This window comes from Molossus molossus, unplaced genomic scaffold (assembly GCF_014108415.1).
Source record: "Molossus molossus isolate mMolMol1 unplaced genomic scaffold, mMolMol1.p scaffold_m16_p_3, whole genome shotgun sequence".
NCBI lineage: Eukaryota > Metazoa > Chordata > Mammalia > Chiroptera > Molossidae > Molossus > Molossus molossus.
In genome coordinates this window covers 93,409,882-93,428,289 of record NW_023425366.1, presented here as the reverse complement: position 1 = coordinate 93,428,289, position 18,408 = coordinate 93,409,882, and the positions used below count along the sequence as shown (strand labels likewise).

General features: G+C 46.2%; 1 protein-coding gene across 1 annotated transcript in view; it reads right to left on the bottom strand.

The window, feature by feature from the left end:
• Positions 1-18,408, bottom strand: part of MEGF10 (multiple EGF like domains 10) — a 158,333-nt gene that overhangs the window by 2,329 nt on the left and 137,596 nt on the right. The window contains exons 16-24 of the mRNA XM_036279239.1: positions 18,044-18,172; positions 15,781-15,909; positions 13,576-13,704; positions 10,925-11,053; positions 8,596-8,832; positions 7,460-7,587; positions 5,974-6,097; positions 1,659-1,703; positions 386-592 (exon numbers count right to left, since the gene is read on the bottom strand). Of these exons, the coding sequence (XP_036135132.1) occupies positions 386-592; positions 1,659-1,703; positions 5,974-6,097; positions 7,460-7,587; positions 8,596-8,832; positions 10,925-11,053; positions 13,576-13,704; positions 15,781-15,909; positions 18,044-18,172 (1,257 nt within the window). The remainder of the gene's footprint in view (positions 1-385; positions 593-1,658; positions 1,704-5,973; positions 6,098-7,459; positions 7,588-8,595; positions 8,833-10,924; positions 11,054-13,575; positions 13,705-15,780; positions 15,910-18,043; positions 18,173-18,408) is intronic.

The following is an 18,408-nucleotide window of genomic DNA, read 5'->3' as shown; positions in this document are numbered from 1 at the left end:
TTAATATAATGAATGCAACCAGGAATTGGAACCACCTGTTTAATGTAATGGAATCATTTGTTTTGGCTAAGTCGACACATTAGCTCATATAATACATGTGCTTTATTCTACATGCAGGCAAAAACGTTCACTATGGTTACAAAACAAAAGATGGATGACCGGGTGGGAGATAAAGAAAACTTCCTTTACATTTTCTAAGTGGTGTTCCCTCAACAATGTATTTGACACCAGTGAATATAATCAGTGTAAACACAACCTACATTTAAAATATGGGCCATTACTTTTAATAAGGTTTATACGAAATGCTATTGTCTTCTCAAAGACTTTGAAACTGCTTTTTAAAAAATTCCCATACGAGGTTCTTTCTTTGGTTAGGAGAACTCACCAACTTCATAGACATTCCTGTTGGCCGAGGCTGAGTTATTGATCTCTGCATAGGAGGAGTCTCTGCGCGCCGGTGACTTCATCTCCACGTAGCCGCACTCTGAGCTTCTGGGGAGCAGCATGGGTGGGTCTTTAATAGTGGCATATGGGTTTTCAGAACTGCTCAGGGAGCAGTTACTTGAATTATACTCAGAATTCTTTCCCAGGTCTGTGAAGAGAGATGGTGGGAAAAAGCAAATGCTATTCCTTGAATATTAGTCTTTTAAATTTCATTTTGCAGTTACAGTTTACATTCAATATTGTTTTATACTAGTTTCAGGTGTAGTGAACAACATTATTTTTTTTTCTTGGTGATAATTTACTTGGGCAGTTAAAATTTTTTTATTTTTATTTTAGAGAGAGAGAGAAACATTGATGGAGCGCCTCCTGCACGCACCCTGACTGGGGATTGAACCTTGAACCTGGGCATGTGCCCTGACCGGGAATTGAACCTGACACCTTTTGGTGTACAGGACCATGCTCCAACCGACTGAGCCACCCAGCCAGGGCTGGGCAGTTTTTCTTTGTAGCTAGTTGTCTGAATTACATACACTGATAATAATACTGTTTTTCATTTATTTTGGAGAGAATTTGCTATAAAATTACTATAAGATATTTTAAAAACTGTAAAGTAATTTTAACTCTTCTCCAAGGCAAATACCAATATAAATATCATGGATTCGATTTCATGTAGATTATCTACACCCAAATAAAATTAATTCCATTCTATTTTACTAAGCATCTCCAACTTCTCAAAGCTTCAATCAAGAAACCATCTGTTAACAGACCCAGGTGCACAGCGAGGCTCTGTTACTATGGCGAGCAAGGCGGGTGCTGTCAGGGTTCCTTGTAAAACCTCAGTACCGAGCACCCGAAGTTACTACCCAAATCTGCCTGAAGAGCAGGCCTCAGTGAACATGCAGCTCTGCCGATCTCTGCCTGTTTTCCCTGCATTTCCTCTCCTCCCCCATAAGCCATATTTCTTTTGAAGGAAGTATGAGTGTTTCCCCAGCAAAGTGACCCCTTTGTTCCCCACTTCTGCGCTAACCAGATGCACCTACGGCCCCTGTCTTGATGTCAGGCAAACATGTTTGTTGGAGTGACCACACTAACAAGTTTACATTTTTTTCCACGTCGCCACTCGTGTTTATGTAGCAGATTATTTCAGTCTCTGAGATACACTTTGTTAAATGTGATTTTAATCAATGTATTTCTTCCTCAAGTCCTCACCATACCTTTCAAGGATTTTCCCATATAACTTCTGTCAAGTCCAAAAGCACCTGTGATAAAGGAAGAAAAAAAAAAAAAAACAACAGTGAGAACTGAAAGCAAGAGAAAGCCCATCCAATATTCCAAGGTCGTGGAGGCACCTATTGGTTGGGGCACCCACTTCCTTCCCACCGGAGGAGACCACCCAGGCTGCTGCTTTTCAATCCTTTACACCCGATCTCTCGTGCCCGCTTGCCCCAGCGCTTAGAACTAAAAACACACAGACATCTTTTTGATCATTCTCCTGCTCATTCACAGCGACTTGGGCAAGGTGGGTCACACAGGGCAGAGACGGAGGCACAGACGAATCAGTGCACAGTGGAAAGGACACACACAGGAACAGAACTGAGGTGAAGGACTTAAGTTTCATCACTTGTTAGCCACATGACTTTGGGCAAGATGTTCAACTCTCTAAGTGTCAAGTTCCTTACCTCTAAACGAGGAGAACAAAATCTGCCTCCCAAGCCTTACGGGGCTGTGGTGATCATTAAGTGAAATGGAGCACAGGCTTGGTAAACTCCGAGGCGCCATATAAATGAATGGCGTTTCAATTACTGTAACACTGTGTCCCAGCTTCAGTCTATCTGTAAGCGTTCCGAGGCCTTACTAATTATCTTTGAAGGGAACGTTATGGCTTAGGTTAAAAACAGAGTAAATAATGACTTGTGATGAACATGTAAGTAAGTATGCAAATGCCCTACCACTGTGCATGTGATGTTCAAATCAAGGGCGATGTCCTATAGAGGCACACATTTGTGGAGAAAGAGGGGAATCCCAGAGGGGAGAGGGGAGGTCTAATATCAATTCTCGTAAGACAGGAAATGGGAATGTTTTCCTCTTTCAGGCACACTTTCTTGGCTCTGGGTTACAAAGTCTAGAAAGGATGTGCAGTGAAGAATTAGCCTTACCAAAGAGAGGGCTGGCCTTTGCCCTTGGATCCTGGGAGGTGATCTCTTGAGTCCTTGGAATGTCCTGCCCAGTAGGAGTGTTTTGTTTACCTGGGAGCCTAAGGCTACAATGGATAGTCTAACAAAGTAATTTAGGGAGGGGGTTGGGCCACTTGGTATCAGCTCAACCTCCTGATGGGCTAGAGACTAAAGGTCAACCACATCGGCAGTGAACCAAGTCTACAAGGTGACCAAGCCCCCATAAAAACCCTGGACACCAAGGCTGAGGCGAGCTCTCTGGGCATCCAGATAAAATACACAGAAAGTATTGCCATGCATTGCTGCCAGAAACAGTTAGCACTTTCCGGGTTCCACTGGGACAGGACAAATGGAAGTTTCATGCATTGACCTTTCCTTGACTCTGTGCCGTATCTCTTGCCCTGGCTGATTTCAATCTGTTTCCTCTTGTGAGAAATTGTGACCATGACTATCACAGCTTTCAGTGAGTTCTGTGAGTCTCTCCAGCAATTCAGTGGTTCTGAGGGTGATCCTGAGGACTCCTAGACTCTGTAAAGGGACCCCAGGAAAGGGCAGGGGTGGCGGCCTCTGAGAGCTTCCTATCAAGGAATTCTGTCTTCGTTACTCCTTGCCAAATCCCTTAGCCACTTCCAAACTGTGCCGGTCTTGTTAAACAAACTTCTTGGCTTCAGTTTGCAGTGAGCCTTCCCCAAGGGGTTACAGAGAGCAACATGGGGTGGATAGTAAGTTAGGGAACAAGAAAGAGTTGGAGCTGTGAGACTAAATACCCCTGCTAGAGTCTCTCTTCACTCCCTTGGAAAATCAGGGTGCAGGTAGGTTTCCCCATAAACTCCCATACTATGTCCCAACCCCTCGAGAGGTGCTTTCAAAGGCACTCAGTTTAATCTAATTCAAACAATGAGCCAGAACACGGTCATCATCCCTGTTTTACAAATGAACAAATCAATCTTGAGAGGGTGCTCAACCCAGTGTCATAGAAAAGATCCAGGAACTGATCCCAGGGCTCTAGTGTCAAGTTCGGGGCTCTCTCAGACAATATCACCACAGTGTTCCCATCACTTAAACACCTACACACTCCATCATCCACAACGTGCCTTACTCTGTTCTGTGTAAGAGCAGACTTTCTGTGTCACAACTTAAAAAGGACACGGAATACAGAATTATTCTTGGAATAGAACAAACCAAGGAGATCTAGAATTTCCAGTGAATATTGTATGTCCCCTGGGTCTCGCTGAGACAGAGCAGAGGTGTATTTGTGACCTTTGCAATGACTGTGTGATCTGGAGTCAGAACGAATTATAGCAGGTGAAGGTATTCCCAGAGGCCGTTTCCCTCAGGAGAATTGGGTGGGATTTCACTGAATATCATTCAGGTACTTCTTTGAGCTAAATTATTTATGTAATTTAGACTTTTAAAAAAACCTCCCTAATGTTAAATAATCTCGCCAATAAGTATGCTGTAAATAAGTATAGTATGAGTAAGTATATCTTATAGATAATTTTACTGTATGTGTGTAGAAATACACATCCATTGATAACATTAGTGTGGGATGCAGATAAAAGTTAAGGGTGTATACTCATTTTCCTTAGACGTTTGCATTTCGGTAGTGAGTGGGGATTTCAGAGCCCACAGGGACTGGGTCCTACATGTGGCTCAGGTGACTGGACATACACGGTGCTCACAGAAAGACCAGGGGGAACGGTCAGAAGCCCGACGGTGAGACCCTGCTCCACCCCCTTCCTCCATGACATCTCGGACAGAAGGGTGAACCTGTCTGTGCTTCCCAGTCTTCCCCTCTATAAAACAATATCCACGGGAAGGCCCATCCAGCAGGGGTTCCAGATTTAGCACACAAGAGCATAGGAAGGCCATTTACGTTGAATTTCAGAGAAATAAATAGTTTTTAGTATAAGTATGCCCCATGCCCTGTATATTAATTTTAAAATTATTTGTTGCTTATTTGCAATTCAAATTTTACTGGGCTTCTTGGCACCCTTACCACATGAAAGGGTTTGATAACCACAAGGTACCACGCGCACATTAGTTACTACATCATCAAGCTCCTCCTTGAAATTAGGGAGCACACGCTGGGAAATGGCACCACACACTCTACGGGGTATCGTGGCTGCCCTTTACACGTGGCCCAGGATCCCCAGGCCCTTCTCAGAAGGGCCTCATGATCAAAACTTGTCTCATGCCCTGGCTGGGCGCTCAGTGGTTAGAGCGTCGGCCCAGGGACCAGAGAGTCTCAGGTTCGGTTCCCGCTAAGGGCATGTACTTCGGTTGCAGTTTGTCCCCGGCCCTGGTTGGGGTCGTGTGGGTGGCAGCCACTTGTTTTTTTCACATCGATGTTTCTTTTTCTCTCTTCCTCCCTCTCTCCCTCCCACTCTATCTGAAGATAAAAATGCAAAAACAAAACAAAAAAACTTTTCTCATAATAACACAACTGCACTTGTTTGCCTTTTTCACGCTCACTCTCTCCCAAGTGCAAGGCGGAGTTTTCCAGGAGCTCCACCAAGTGTGAGGTCACTGCTGTTTGAATGCAGAAGCAGAATGAACAGCTAGTGTCCTTTATTAAGCCAGATGTTTAAGAGATTTACAAAATTGTTAGAGTGCTCCTCTTCTCACTAGTTTTGGGAAAACATAGTAATTTTCCGCAAAATGCATCTTATGTTATGAAATAAGATTATGATGATAACTCAGTAAATGTTTTCAGTTTTATTTTGTAATATGATAAATATCAGTAGCTATAACCCAAATCAATAGAAGTTCTTTGAGGTCATTGACAACTTTTAAGAGTGTGTGCAAAGGTCCTGATTCTAAAACGCTTGAGAACCACTGACGATGCTATCCCTGTTGATATCTCCATATCCTCACCTAGCAGGGAAGGGGCCTCAAGTATGGACACCCCACATTACAAGAGGAGCCCATAACCTGGTACCCAGCTGATTAGGCTTCACTCCCGGTTCTACCACTTAGGAGGGTTTGAGACTTAGCACAATCACGTAACCTTCAAAAGACTGTTTCTCCACTGTAACATGGAGACGATGATCATACAATAGTACCTGCCTAGCAGGGGACCTAGGAGAACTGAGCAAGTTAATTCAGAGAGAGCAGGACGAAAGCCGCGAGCAGCGGCGATCCTTGGATCATTCCCTGCACAAAGCAGAGACTCAAAGCTGACTAAATAATGCACTGGGGACGGTAACAAGCCCCACATGGGGGTAAGTGTACGTCTATTACTGTGTCTTTTCACGCAGGTTTCCAGGAGATCGCTTTGGCACAGACGTAAACCCTGACTATCTGAGGTGACTGAAGGACCAGGTGCTCGCAGGGACGAGCGGGGAGCACGCACCGAGCTCGTTGAGGTAGCGGCCGTGTTTCCAGTCCGCGGGCAGGGTGCCCGTGCACTCCACCACCGGGCCTCTCTTGCCGGGATTCACATTCTTCAGATTCACAAACAGCTGGTTGTTTTTGGACTGTTAAAAATATAAGCAGCAAACGATGTAGACAGAGAACACAATGCAGCACAGCGCAATGGGACAGATCTGGGGAGGCAGGTCCAACGCCTGTATCAAGGACCGTCCTTGAATGAGGCTGGGCGGAGGGGACCGGGTGACCGGCTCTGACTGGTGGGACATGGAGGGTGGTAGGAGTATATGTCCCTTGGCCCCAACGGTTCCCTCCACTGCCTCAGCTTCTTCATTTCATGTTGTTACTCTGTACCAATTAGACTTTACTTGGGTTTACACACATGGAACTTTGAACTGAAAAAACAAATTCCTAGTCAGAGCTCCCCCATCTAACACTGTCTGATCGTGTGTGAGTCCAGTCCCTCCCAGCGGTTTTCAGAGCTACGACCACGAGGATTAGACGGTCCCCTGTGCCTCCATCCCTGAATGTGAATGAGAACAAATGGAATGATGAATATGAAAGTCTCTGGAGAACGTGAAGTGCTATTTAACTATGAGGCACTATAATTAAAATCCAGCTGCATTAACTTAATTGCAACTGAATTAATTTTATTAGCTTGGTTTTCTTCTGAGAGAGAGCTGGAATTAGACCATGGAGACTAGAAATATGCTGCGGTGGAACTGGAAGGGAGACGTGTTTGGGGTTTCAGAGCACTGTGGAAGGCGCCCGGCGTGAGCTGGGTAGTACCACGGGGCAGCTCGGGGGTCGAGTCAGCCCTGGGCCTCCAACCCCTCTGTGCATCTACAAAGTGAGGCTAACAACCACTCTCGAGTCAGAGGATTGCTGTGAAGATTCAATGAGTTTCTACTTGTAAAACAATTAGAAATGCTCGGCACATTGTTCCTGTGTGATCATTTTTGACCTACAAAAATGCATTTGCATGTGGTTTGACCTAAATAAACACATATATTGTTGTTGTTATGAAAGTATAAGCGGCCAGGGAAGGACACTAGATACAGGTGGTCAGAAAAGACCAATGGCAATTGTACCCAGGGCTGCATCTGCTACAGTTCTGCTAGGGGACATTATTTTAAAACCTCATGCAATATTAGACACATTTTTCCAAAGACGTGCCATGGAAATAGTACAAGTTGTAGAGACAGAAAGACCTTGACTCACATCACAGCTGCCTCACCCACTAGCTGGGGAGCTACGTCTGGAAGTGACTCCAATTCCCCATTACTTAGGGTTTTTGTCATTACACTGGAGATCCTCATACACACTTACAGGGAAGTTTAGAGGAACAAATGAGACAATAGATGTAAAATACCTAGCACAGCCTCTGGCCAACAGCAGCCCTCGATACCTGCTTGTCCCTTTCTCTGTCCCCTGCCTGCCTGCAAGGACCTTGAGCCACACCCTCTCACCTTCGCGAGGGTCATCCTGTCCCTGTTGTTGACGTGAGGGGAGGCGGCACACTGGGTCAGCGTGTGGTAACTGGGGTTGCTGAAGTAATGGCTGTTAGCGTTTCCGCCGTTGCTGTGAGGGAGGGTTTCTGCAAGAAGAGAAGGAAATGGTCACCATGGCAGGCTCCCCTACACCTGGGTGGAAAGAAGGGGAGCAAAGCAATGGGAGCACACGTCCGGACTGCTTCCACAACCCAAGCTGGGCAGAAGACCCTCCTGCCCAGTATAGTCGGCAGAGCTCCCAGGAGCAGCTGGAGCGCAGGTCTCCATGCTGCCAGGGTAAGTGCCAACACATCCGATCACCAGCCGCTCTGCGCCCTGGGGCTTGGACGCCCCGACGGCACCGCTTTGAAGCTATTTCTGCGGTACTTTTCCTCCTTTTAAATACTTGAGTGCTTGACACAGTATTCTATACTACAGTATTCTGTGCAGTTACTTTATGTATTCCCCCGCAGTCAGTGTATTTATAAACATGTGACACTCTGAAATCCTCCAGTCATTGTCCCCCAAATTAATAAACATTTTAAGTTTCCGAATTCCTCTGTTTAAGTGCGGACTTATTCTAATGACTGAGTGTGGCACTTAAAAATGTACTTTTATGGAGGTTTGTGACAGAAAAAAAGATTTAAGAGTTTTCTTAAAGAAATGCCCTAGTTCTGGCTAATGCCAGAAAACAGTTTCTTCTGTAACTTGGACAGGCTGGGAGGAGCTGCGGAAAGAACCCAAGGCCAGGGACAGACCTGGTCCTCGTCCCTGGTCTGCTCCGTGGTCTCGGTAGAGTTACAGCCCTCTCCTCTCCCCTCCCTGTCCCCACCTATGACAGAAACTTCTAGGCACTCAGGAAAGCTCTATCTAGGCTGAAATTCCCAGACTCTAAAGCAATCACATAATGCATCTAATTAAAAAACCCTCACAGAAGACAACAGCAATGACATTACCACTGTCGACATACAAAACACGTCTCTAACAATGTGCCTTTTCCGAACAAAATGTTCTCAAGGCTAATGGACAGGAACAATAGACAGCACGGTTGCAAAGGACCAGGTAAGAGAACCTAACTTTTCGGAGTGCAATGCCTCTGAGGACCCCGGTCTCACCTGAGAGGGTGTAGTCTGCGTTCATGACCCTCATAGCAGGGGTGTAGGTGACCGCCGGCATGCTCGAGTCCTTCCCCTTCTGCTTGTGTCTGTAAATAACGAACAGTGCCAGGAGGAAGAGGACCACCAGGACGAGGACGACGATGCCCGCGATGGCCCCAATCTGGTAGGAGTCGGCCGGAAGGGCCGTACTGGTTCTGCTCAGGCTGTTCAGGGTCCCCACTATTATCACACCAGCTGGAAAAAGGAGAAAAGGAGACTGGAGTGAGGATGACACCCAGATATTTCCAGCTCATGAGATACCAATCTGGAGACAAAGCAGGAAGGAAAAACAAACGCTCCTTGTTTTTGGATGTTGTTGACCTGTCTGTGCCCAGAGAGAGGCAGCTCTAAGCCTCAGAAAAGAGGCAGGAGGTCCCAAACCCCAAGGTTCAAGGATAGGATTTGGGAGCTTCTCATATATTTCAGATTAAACACTTTGACGGATAATTGAGAGTGATACTTCATCTATTTTATATTGAGCTTTATTTATTATACGCTATTAAGGTTATGAAGGGCTAGCTCCTAAATGTCTCAACTGCCTAATTTAATTTTAGGTCTATCTTTCGCATTTTTAACAGTAATTTTCCTTCCAAGCAAGAAGAACTCCATGTTAATTTGAGTCCCAGATTGGGCTCTGCTGTATCCTGATTTCAACGGGCTTTTACCTTGGAAGATGCTGTTCGACGCAGTCATTTTCTATGACAAAGTTCTGTCCTGATAATACTCGATAACATCACCCTACAACCTTATGCATCAACATTCAACATTCCACTTTCCACAGTCCTTCCTCTTGTTTCACCGAGTGAAGACACGAACGGTGTAGGTTAAGAGTCGAGAGACCTGGCATCTAAAACACTGACCGTGACATGCTGACCTCTCCCCTCAGCTGTTCGGCTGCAGCTTCATCACCTGAAAACGAGGAAACTGGCTCCACAAAGGTGCTTCCAGTTGCAATGTCCCCGTGACTCTATGATTCAAAATGCCAGCCCTTCTGATGAGGCCATGCGCCCTGACACACGGAGTGCCAAGGCCACGCAGGGTGACCAACATGCACCTGTCCTAATGATGTGACTGTGGAACGTGGCATCTGACTGTTAGGACAGCCACACGCAGATCACGGGCATGCAGATGTTCTTGTATGGAAGAGAGGGAAGAGTTCCTACATAGACCACCGTGCACGATGACCTCACCTGCAGCGCTGCATGAACTCTAGAGCCTCACACCCCGTGAGCTGACTATGCTTGTTACCAACAGAAGGGCCCCGCGTGCAGTGGGAACTCTCCGGAGGCCATGCGTCAGATAAAGGAGCACATTCTCAAAGGCCCCGTTCATCCCTGAATCAGACTGGCCATGCGGGACTATGCCTAGGAGAAGCATCCCCAGGTGATTACGATACACACCCTAGTTGAAAACCACAGACACAAGTTTCTTAACTAGCTAAACATATGCCCACCACATGACCCAGACATTCTCCTACTAATTGACTCAAGAGAAATGAAAGCATATGTCCATATAAAAACTTGGTACACTATTGTGTAATAGCCCCCACATTGGAAATAAGTCATATGTCCATCAACAGGTGAATGGGCAGAGAAATTACGGTATATCCCATGCGATGGAATATGGCTCAGCAATAAAGGAATTGAACCACGGACATACACCACAACATGGTTTATTTTTCAAATAATTATGCCGAGAAAACAAAATCGGACAAAAAGTATACAGTATGATTCCATTTATATGAAATTCTAAAAATTGCACTAATCTGTAGAGACAGAAAGTAGACTGGTGATTGCATGGCACCTAGGGGGTCGTGGTGGCAGGCAGGGACATGAGGAAAGTGATAGATATATTCATCATCTTTAGTGTGGTGATGATTTCATGGATGTGTACGTGTCAATTTTATCAAGTTGTACGCTATGTGTTACTGCACATATATTGCATATATGTATTGCTTTCTATAGGTTAATCATACTTCGGTAAGGTTGAAAACAATTGTAGGCACAGTGGAAAGTTCATGAGCTTTGGAAAACCTGACATCAAAGCCCTAACATATTCTATAGTAGCTGTATGACCTTGAGCAAATTACTCAACCTCTATGAGCTCTAGTTTTTCATCTGTGGGACAGCAACAATAACGCATCCACCTAGCAACTAAATTACCAGCGATGCCTGCGGAGTCACGGTGAGGAGCAGCTCAGATAACACAGGTGAAAACACTCAATGTTAGGCGGTAGGTAGTGATCATACAATACGGGGCAGTAGTTATTACTTACTAGTGTCCTTACCTTGATCACACCGTGCCCCCTTCCATCCGGGGCTGCAGTAACAGGTCCCCGTGATGTGGTCGCAGGTGGAGTTGTTCAGACAGTCACATATCTGGCGACAGCCGTAGCCATATGTTCCTGGAGGGCACTCTGAGAAGGAAATGCAAGTCCAGTTCAGCCTTGGGAATGCGGGGCGAGCCTGTCTCTCACTGTATGACCCTGAGTGTCTGGAGGCCGGCCCTGTCAGAGGATCCCTGTTCAGGTAGACTTGTACCACCCAAGGTGTCCTAGAGCTAGCCAGCATTCCCTGAGTCATGGTGCAACACACAGGCCAGGGGACACAGGGCTGGGGACTGAGCCCCTCATTACAGATCCTGACACTTTCAGCTTCTATGTGCCCACCTCCCAGAAGGGTATGCAGAGTCTGTGGAATTCCAATGGAATTGACAAAGATCATCACTGAGGGCAATCTGAGATGACTCCACCAGACAAAACCATGGGACAGAAGGGGACCAAACTCTAAAGTATAAAGTATAGAGATGCTTCCCTGAGAACCAGTATCTTATAGGCTCAGGGATCCTCCCAATGGTACATTCTGACTTGGATTAGCTGGCAGAAGGGGAAGAGGGACAGGGCAAGTTTTGTTAATTTTCTAGGTAAGAACTTTACTTACCATAGAATGGCTCAAAATTTGGATTTGCAGGCGGAAGGCTCAGAGACTAAAACAATGGAACTTTTACGATGTAGTCTTTTTTTTTTTTTTAATCCTTACCTGAGGATATTTTTTTTTCCATTTTTTGTTCAGATAGAGTGGGAGGGAGGAAGGGAGAGAGAGAGAGAGAGAGAGAGAGAGAGAGAGAGAGAGAGAGAGAGAAACATCGATGTGAAAGAAACACATCGAGTGGCTGCCACCCGCATGGCCAACCAGGGCCGGGGACAAACCGCAACAGAGGCACACGCCCTTAGTGGGAACCGAACCTGGGTCTTTCTGGACTGCAGGCCGATGCTCTAACCGCTGAGCCAAACTGGCCAGGGCTACGATGTAGTCTTACTAAGACTGGGCATGAATTTCAAAGAATAGCACAGGCATGTTAAATCTAAAAATCATGACAAAATAGTGATGTTTTTTGTAGAGTGAGCAGCAGGGGGCGATGTGCTATTATTATAAGAGTTCTCTGCCCAACACAGGGTTTCTGTTTACAGACTAGCACTGGGAGTGTTTAATTTGTTGTTCAGAATGACCACGGAAGCACTTAAGAGGCTTTTACTTAAGAAGACGGGCTACAGTCCGCCATTCAAAGGAAAGTCAATTTAGAGCTTATTCTGGTTTCTATATACATACAGGGTAGGCAAAAATAGGCTTACAGTTGTTTGTATGGAAAATAATACAATAATTAGATAATAATACAAGAATTAACTGTTTCATGTACTCATGCGTATAAGCTTCTTTTGCCCACCTCTGTATGTATGCACACGTATGTTTAGACATTTGTGCACATACACACAATATTCACAGATATAAAGGGGTGTGCAGGTAACTCTGACTCAGTATCTGTTTCATGATTAAATGAACTAGCAGAGCAAAACTAAAATTGGGCCTTCTCTGTCCAAGCTGCTTCTTGGATGTCATATTTGCTAGCCAGGAGAATATGCACAAATGTTTCAGAGTTTAGCACGTTATTAGGCTGTCCAGTGGTGCTGTGAGGTGCTGGTGGGGTGGTGGGGGAGGGATGTCTTCCTGACAAAGTCCTGCTGGGCTGATAAATCTTTCCAGGCCACTTGGCTCCTGTAGCCTTGCACTCTTCACATCACCCTCCCTGCAAGTGCGCCCCCTGGTGAGCAGGAAGTCTCCTGCCCCTTTTCCTGCCATTATGGTCAGAAAGGGGGCAACCCAGCTCCAAGCCCTTAGTTATTCCTCTTGAATAGTGAAGGCCACAGAGATAAACAACAATAAACGAATTTGAAATACTCCGTCTGAGGCTAAATGTTCCCCTCACCCTGTGAGCAGGTGCATACCTGGTGGGGTGGAAATGGAAAACTAAGGATGGGCAATTCCAACAGAGCATATTCTCCCAGGGTGGGATTTTTAGAACAAAATTTTAAGGCATTATATTGTCTTGAAGGTTGTTAAGACTAAGATGAGAAGTTGTTAGTAAAAACAGTATAAAAGTACTTTCCAGATGAGGCTGTCCAAAGGGTGGCCACATCTGCACGGACCTGTTCACTCACCCATCGTGGGCTGGCCCTGGCACCCAGCCCCTCTGCCCCCTGCACACCCAGCCTTCAGTGAGACACCTGGACTCTGCCTTCACCATACAGAAAGCTTGACTGGCTCTTTTCAAGCTCTGAGCATCCACGGTCCAAAAATAAGGAGAGGAAGAGGGAGCCAGGATGAACAGATGGAAAACTTGAATTCTGTCTTCAGCCTCGTAGCCACACCCCCTCCACCCAGAGCACTGAGCAATTACTCAGAAGAAGAATTTTGAGGGAAAAGACAGCAAAGATCCCAAGGTGGCCAGGTCTTTGAAGGGGAAGTCAACCGTGCTGGAAACTAGCCATCAGCTCAAACAGCTTGAAAGTTTTGAGTTCTGCCTTAAGAGCTTTGGGCATCTAGGAAAAGTGATTCTAGAGGGAAAAAAGAGCATCTCAAGATGTCACACTCTCGTACTCACTCTGTTCGCAGTGCTTCCCCATGAACCCCGTGCGGCAAGTGCACTGCCCTGAGATGTGGTCGCAATCAGCTCCGTTCTGACACTGGCATATCAACGCACAGTCTTTCCCGTAGAAGCCCAGGGGACATCCTGTGCGAGGAGGAGGAAGGGCAGCGGGAGTCAAGAGACTGCTGAGGAGAAGCACAACTCTTGCCTCCAGCATTTTAAAAAACCTTGAGGCAGTAGAGAGTGAATAAAGACGATGATATATGTGTCAGCTTGTCACAAAGCCCTCTTTGAAGGCCCAAGATGGGGTTCTTGGAAGGAGGTTGGAATTCATGAGCAGGAGGCAGAAGGGTTCATACCTGGCAGCTGAAACATTACTGGGACCCGGGAGGCACCTCAGCCCTGCAGAAGTCTGGGGCATTTCCTTTCACTCTTTCACTAACTGCTAGAATCCCGGACTCCAATTCCGTGGACTGAAATGAGTATTTTCTATGAAAATAACCAATAAGCTTTCACTTTTGGTACAGAATGTCTCCAATTCCAATGCTAGTCCCATCCACTGTATCTGTCACTGACTCAGATAGTGTGATCTTCACCAAACGTGTGGTAGGATGCCGGACTTAGGCGACCCTGCACTTCACAGGTGCTTTCTAACAAAGCAGCATGCCTTCCACTGCAGCCCAGTTTTCAAGGCCCGGAGCACCGGGACCCTTGGGCCGAGGACCAGCACGAGCCCCGTGGGCTTTCCTGGGCCAGCAGCTGTCCTGCAAGTGCGTGGCGGGGCTGTCTGGCATAAAGAAAGCTTCAGTGCCAGCTGGTCCCTGGCTGTTTCCAAGCATCACATGTACTTTTTACAAATGGCAAGGTGGCGGGGCGACAGTGCAAAACGCAAGCAGGTCTGGCTCCAGACCCCACGGAATTGTGATGCTTTCACTTAAAAAGCTCCTCTGACTGAAGACGCTCAAAATTTTGGAATTATATATCATAACTTATGAGTACATTTCCCTAAGGAGGTCAAAATCCTTTATACGTCTATATACAATCTTGGCAGAATGTGCTTGGGACAACCTTTCTCCTTGCCAATTCTTTCTTTCAAATCATGGCTCAGGGTCTGGACCCTTTTCTAGAAAGTTCCAAAAGGCTTGTTCAGCCTATTATTTATGTTCTCTAATTAGTATTAAACAAGAATTGCCTAATTTCTGATTCGTCTTTCCTCCTCCATTCATCTCTGTGATTTAAAATTATAGAATGTATAAAAGAGCATCATCATATACACTTTCCTGTCTGTTATCCTTTATTCAATTAAAGGCCAGAGGGTAGAGAATAGGCTTTTCCCCAACTGTGCTGAGCTGTGGAATACTTTGCATATTATAACCTCATAGATACCTCACAGAAGAAAACATGGTTAGGACACTATGAAATATAAAATGGAAAAAAAGAACTAGTGATTCTATTTTTTTTTTTTTAAATCCTCACCCAAGGATATTCTCCCATTTATCTTCAGATAGAGTGAGAGGGACAGAGAGAAACATCGATGTGAGAAAGACATATCAACTAGTTGCCTCCCACACAAACCCAACTAGGGGCAGGAACGGAACCACAACCAAGGTACGTGCCCTAGACTGGAATTGAACCGGAGATTCTTTGGTCCTCGGGCCAACGCTCTAACCACTGAGCCAAACCGGCCAGGGTGAACTAGTGATTCTTAAAGCATGATCCCAGGCTGGCATCACCACCTGGGAAGTTGTTAGAAATTTGAGTTCTCAGGTCCCAGCCCAGACCCACTGAATCAGCCCCTGTGGGGGCGGGGCCAGCTCCCTCAAGTTCGGGAACCAGAAACTCAACCTTCTCTAAGAGCAGGCAGCGAGCCAGGCAGAGGGGCTGGCCGTCCCCAGTGCCTTCCCAGTCACTGTCCCTCAACCTGAGCTCAGCTGTCAGCATACACGACAGGGAGTTTGATCCATGTAAACAGGGTCTGGTGAAGACGAGGAGAAAGGAACTGCCCAGCATGACACACAGCACCGCTCCACCTCGCTGCCCTGACGTGACACCGAGACAGAAAACTTGGAACCGGGCAGCTCTTAGCCATTCAGGGGTTTGGATGTCTAGAGATGGCTGGGGAGACGAAACCCTGGAGTGCCAGGACAGCTGGGCGGGCTGAGCTGCGTGCCCCGAGGGCTGGTCCGCGGGCTGTGCCCGGCGCGGTGGGAGGCCGCTTACTCTGCGTGCAGTAGAGCCCCGTCCAGCCGGGCGTGCACTTGCATTCGCCGTCGTAGGCGCTGCAGAAGGCCCCGTTGTGGCAGTTGCAGGTGTGGATGCAGTTCGGGCCCCAGTGGGCCGGTGGACAGGCTGAAAGCACAAGACACAAGGAGAGAGCTCGGTCAGAGACCAGCACTGCAGGGATGATTACTGCGGGGAGGATTCCGCCCACCCGCCACGCGGCGCTGCGGAGCGAGGTGAGCAGCGCTCGGCATCCGAGACCCGACGGCAGCGCTGAGCGCGGCCATCACCCCGACAGGCGCCCGTCCCAGACTGCAGGGTGAGGCGAAACCATCTCAAGGTCACAGACTTAGCTATCTAACAAATGCACACTCAGCGCCTCTGTGCCCAGCTCTGCTCGGGAAACAAAGGGTTTAGCAGACAAAAAAGTCCAGGCCACGCTCCGGAAGCTTCTATTTGAGTAGGGAACGCAGGCAAACGAACCAGCCAACCCCAAATCCAATGACAAAAGTACTACGAAAAAAATAAAGCAGGTTGAGGGGGACAAGAAGGATGAAGCTGCTGCTTTAAGGAAGGCCTCTCTGAGGAGAGGCTGTTTGAGCAGAGATTGGGGAAAACACTATGTGACTTAAGAGAGGTGAAGGGATCCAAGGTCATCAAATTCATGCCTTTGATCTTGAAAACTGACACTTGTCAGCTGATTTGTCACTAGAGGCTTGTTTTAAATGTTAAGGCTCCCAGTTGTCCACAAGAATTGGTTTTCTTATAAAATCTCTTATTTAGAAAAAGAAGAAAATAAAACTAAATCTTCAGTTATTTTAGATTCGGTCTAAGATTTTTAAACTCTTAGATTTGAAAAAACTGAACTAAATCTTAAGGGTTACTGCCCATTGAAGGGCCATCAGAACCTCAGATAAAGCATCTGTGAAATAGCCCAGCTAGTGTGGCTCAGTGGTTGAGCCTCAACCCACCTACCAAGAGGTCGCTGGTTCAATTCCCAGTCAGGGCACATGCCCAGGTTGTGGGCCAAATCCCCATTGGGGGGTGTGTAGGAAGGCAGCCAATCCATGTTCTCTCTCATCAATGTTTCTATCTCTCTCCCTCTCTCCCTTCCTTTCTCTCTAAAATCAGTAAAGAAAATAATTTTTTTTTTTTAAGTATCTGTGAAATAGTAATGTAAGGTTATGGGATAAAATGATTTGACTTACCAAACAAACAAACAAAAAAACCTCAAACTAAACCTTTTTATTCATACTAATGCTTAAAGAATATAACTGCTTAAAAGTGGTTCTCAACCTTTCTAATGCCGCGACCCTTTAATACAGAACCTCATGTTGTATGTGGGCGTATCTGCATGTGGGCGGACCCGCCTGAAGACAGATAGAGGAGCAGTGTCTCAGTTCCCAAGACCATCGGAAATACGTGTTTTCCAATGGTCTTAGGTGACCCCTGTGAAAGGGTCATTTGACCCCCAAAGGGGTCATGACCCACAGGTTGAGAACTGCTGGCTTAAAAGAAGGACCACCTATAATTTCTATATGGTTACCTAGTAGGTAATATGACCCAATAAAGACAATAAATAAATCTGAAGTCATTTTTTAAAATGAAAACAGTTCCCAATAATTGCGTGACCACTTTTCTCCCTAGAGCAAGGGAAAATAATATCTGGCACTTGAGGTCTAGAATGTATCTTAGAATAGATTTTCTGAGTACAGCACCCTCATTTTACAGATTAAGAATCACTGAAAACAAAATAAGCAAAAATGCAACTTATTTAGGTTCTTTTCAAGGCATTATTTAGATTTAAATATAAGACCATGGCACAGCCCTGGTCGGTTTGGCTCAGTGGTTAGAGCGTCCACCTGCGGTCCGGAGAGACCCGGGTTCGGTTCCCGCTAAGGGCATGTACCTCGGTTGCAGTTTGTCCCTGGCCCTGGTTGGTCGTGCTGGTGGCAGCCACTCGATGTGTCCCTTTCACATCGATGTTTCCCTCTCTCTCTCTTCCTCTCTCTCCCTCCCACTCTGTCTGTACAAAAAATGGAAAAATGTCCTCGGATGAGGATAAAAAAAAAAAAAAAAAAAAAAAAAAGGCCATGGCACAGAGCTCAGAGTAGGGAAACGAAGCCATTTAAAAATTAAAATAATGTATCTTATAATTATTCATATATTTTGCTTGATTATATAACCATTCATACTCCAACCTAAAGAATTTGAAAACAGACAGACAGAAATGGTTGATCAGTTATTCTCAGACATGACTTACGCTGAGAGCAGTCGCTGCCGATCCATCCCGGGTAACACTGACAGGATCTGTCAATGGGGTTGCAGGTGCCGTTGTTGGTACAGGTACAAATTCCTGCACAGTTTTTCCCAAATCTGCCACTGGGACACACTGTGAACAAGTTATAGGCCAGTCACTCATCATTCCGTCTCATCTCACAGAACCCTAGACTTGTGGGACAGGAAACAACTTTAAAGGTCACCCACCCAGCTGCCCGTTTAGTAGCTGCCTCCACTTAACAGCATCCCTCATCCTGAATGGGCTCATTTTTTACAAACACACGAAGCCAAACACCCCCATTAAGGCGTTACAAGCCAGGAGGAGACATCATCACATTTCTAGAAATC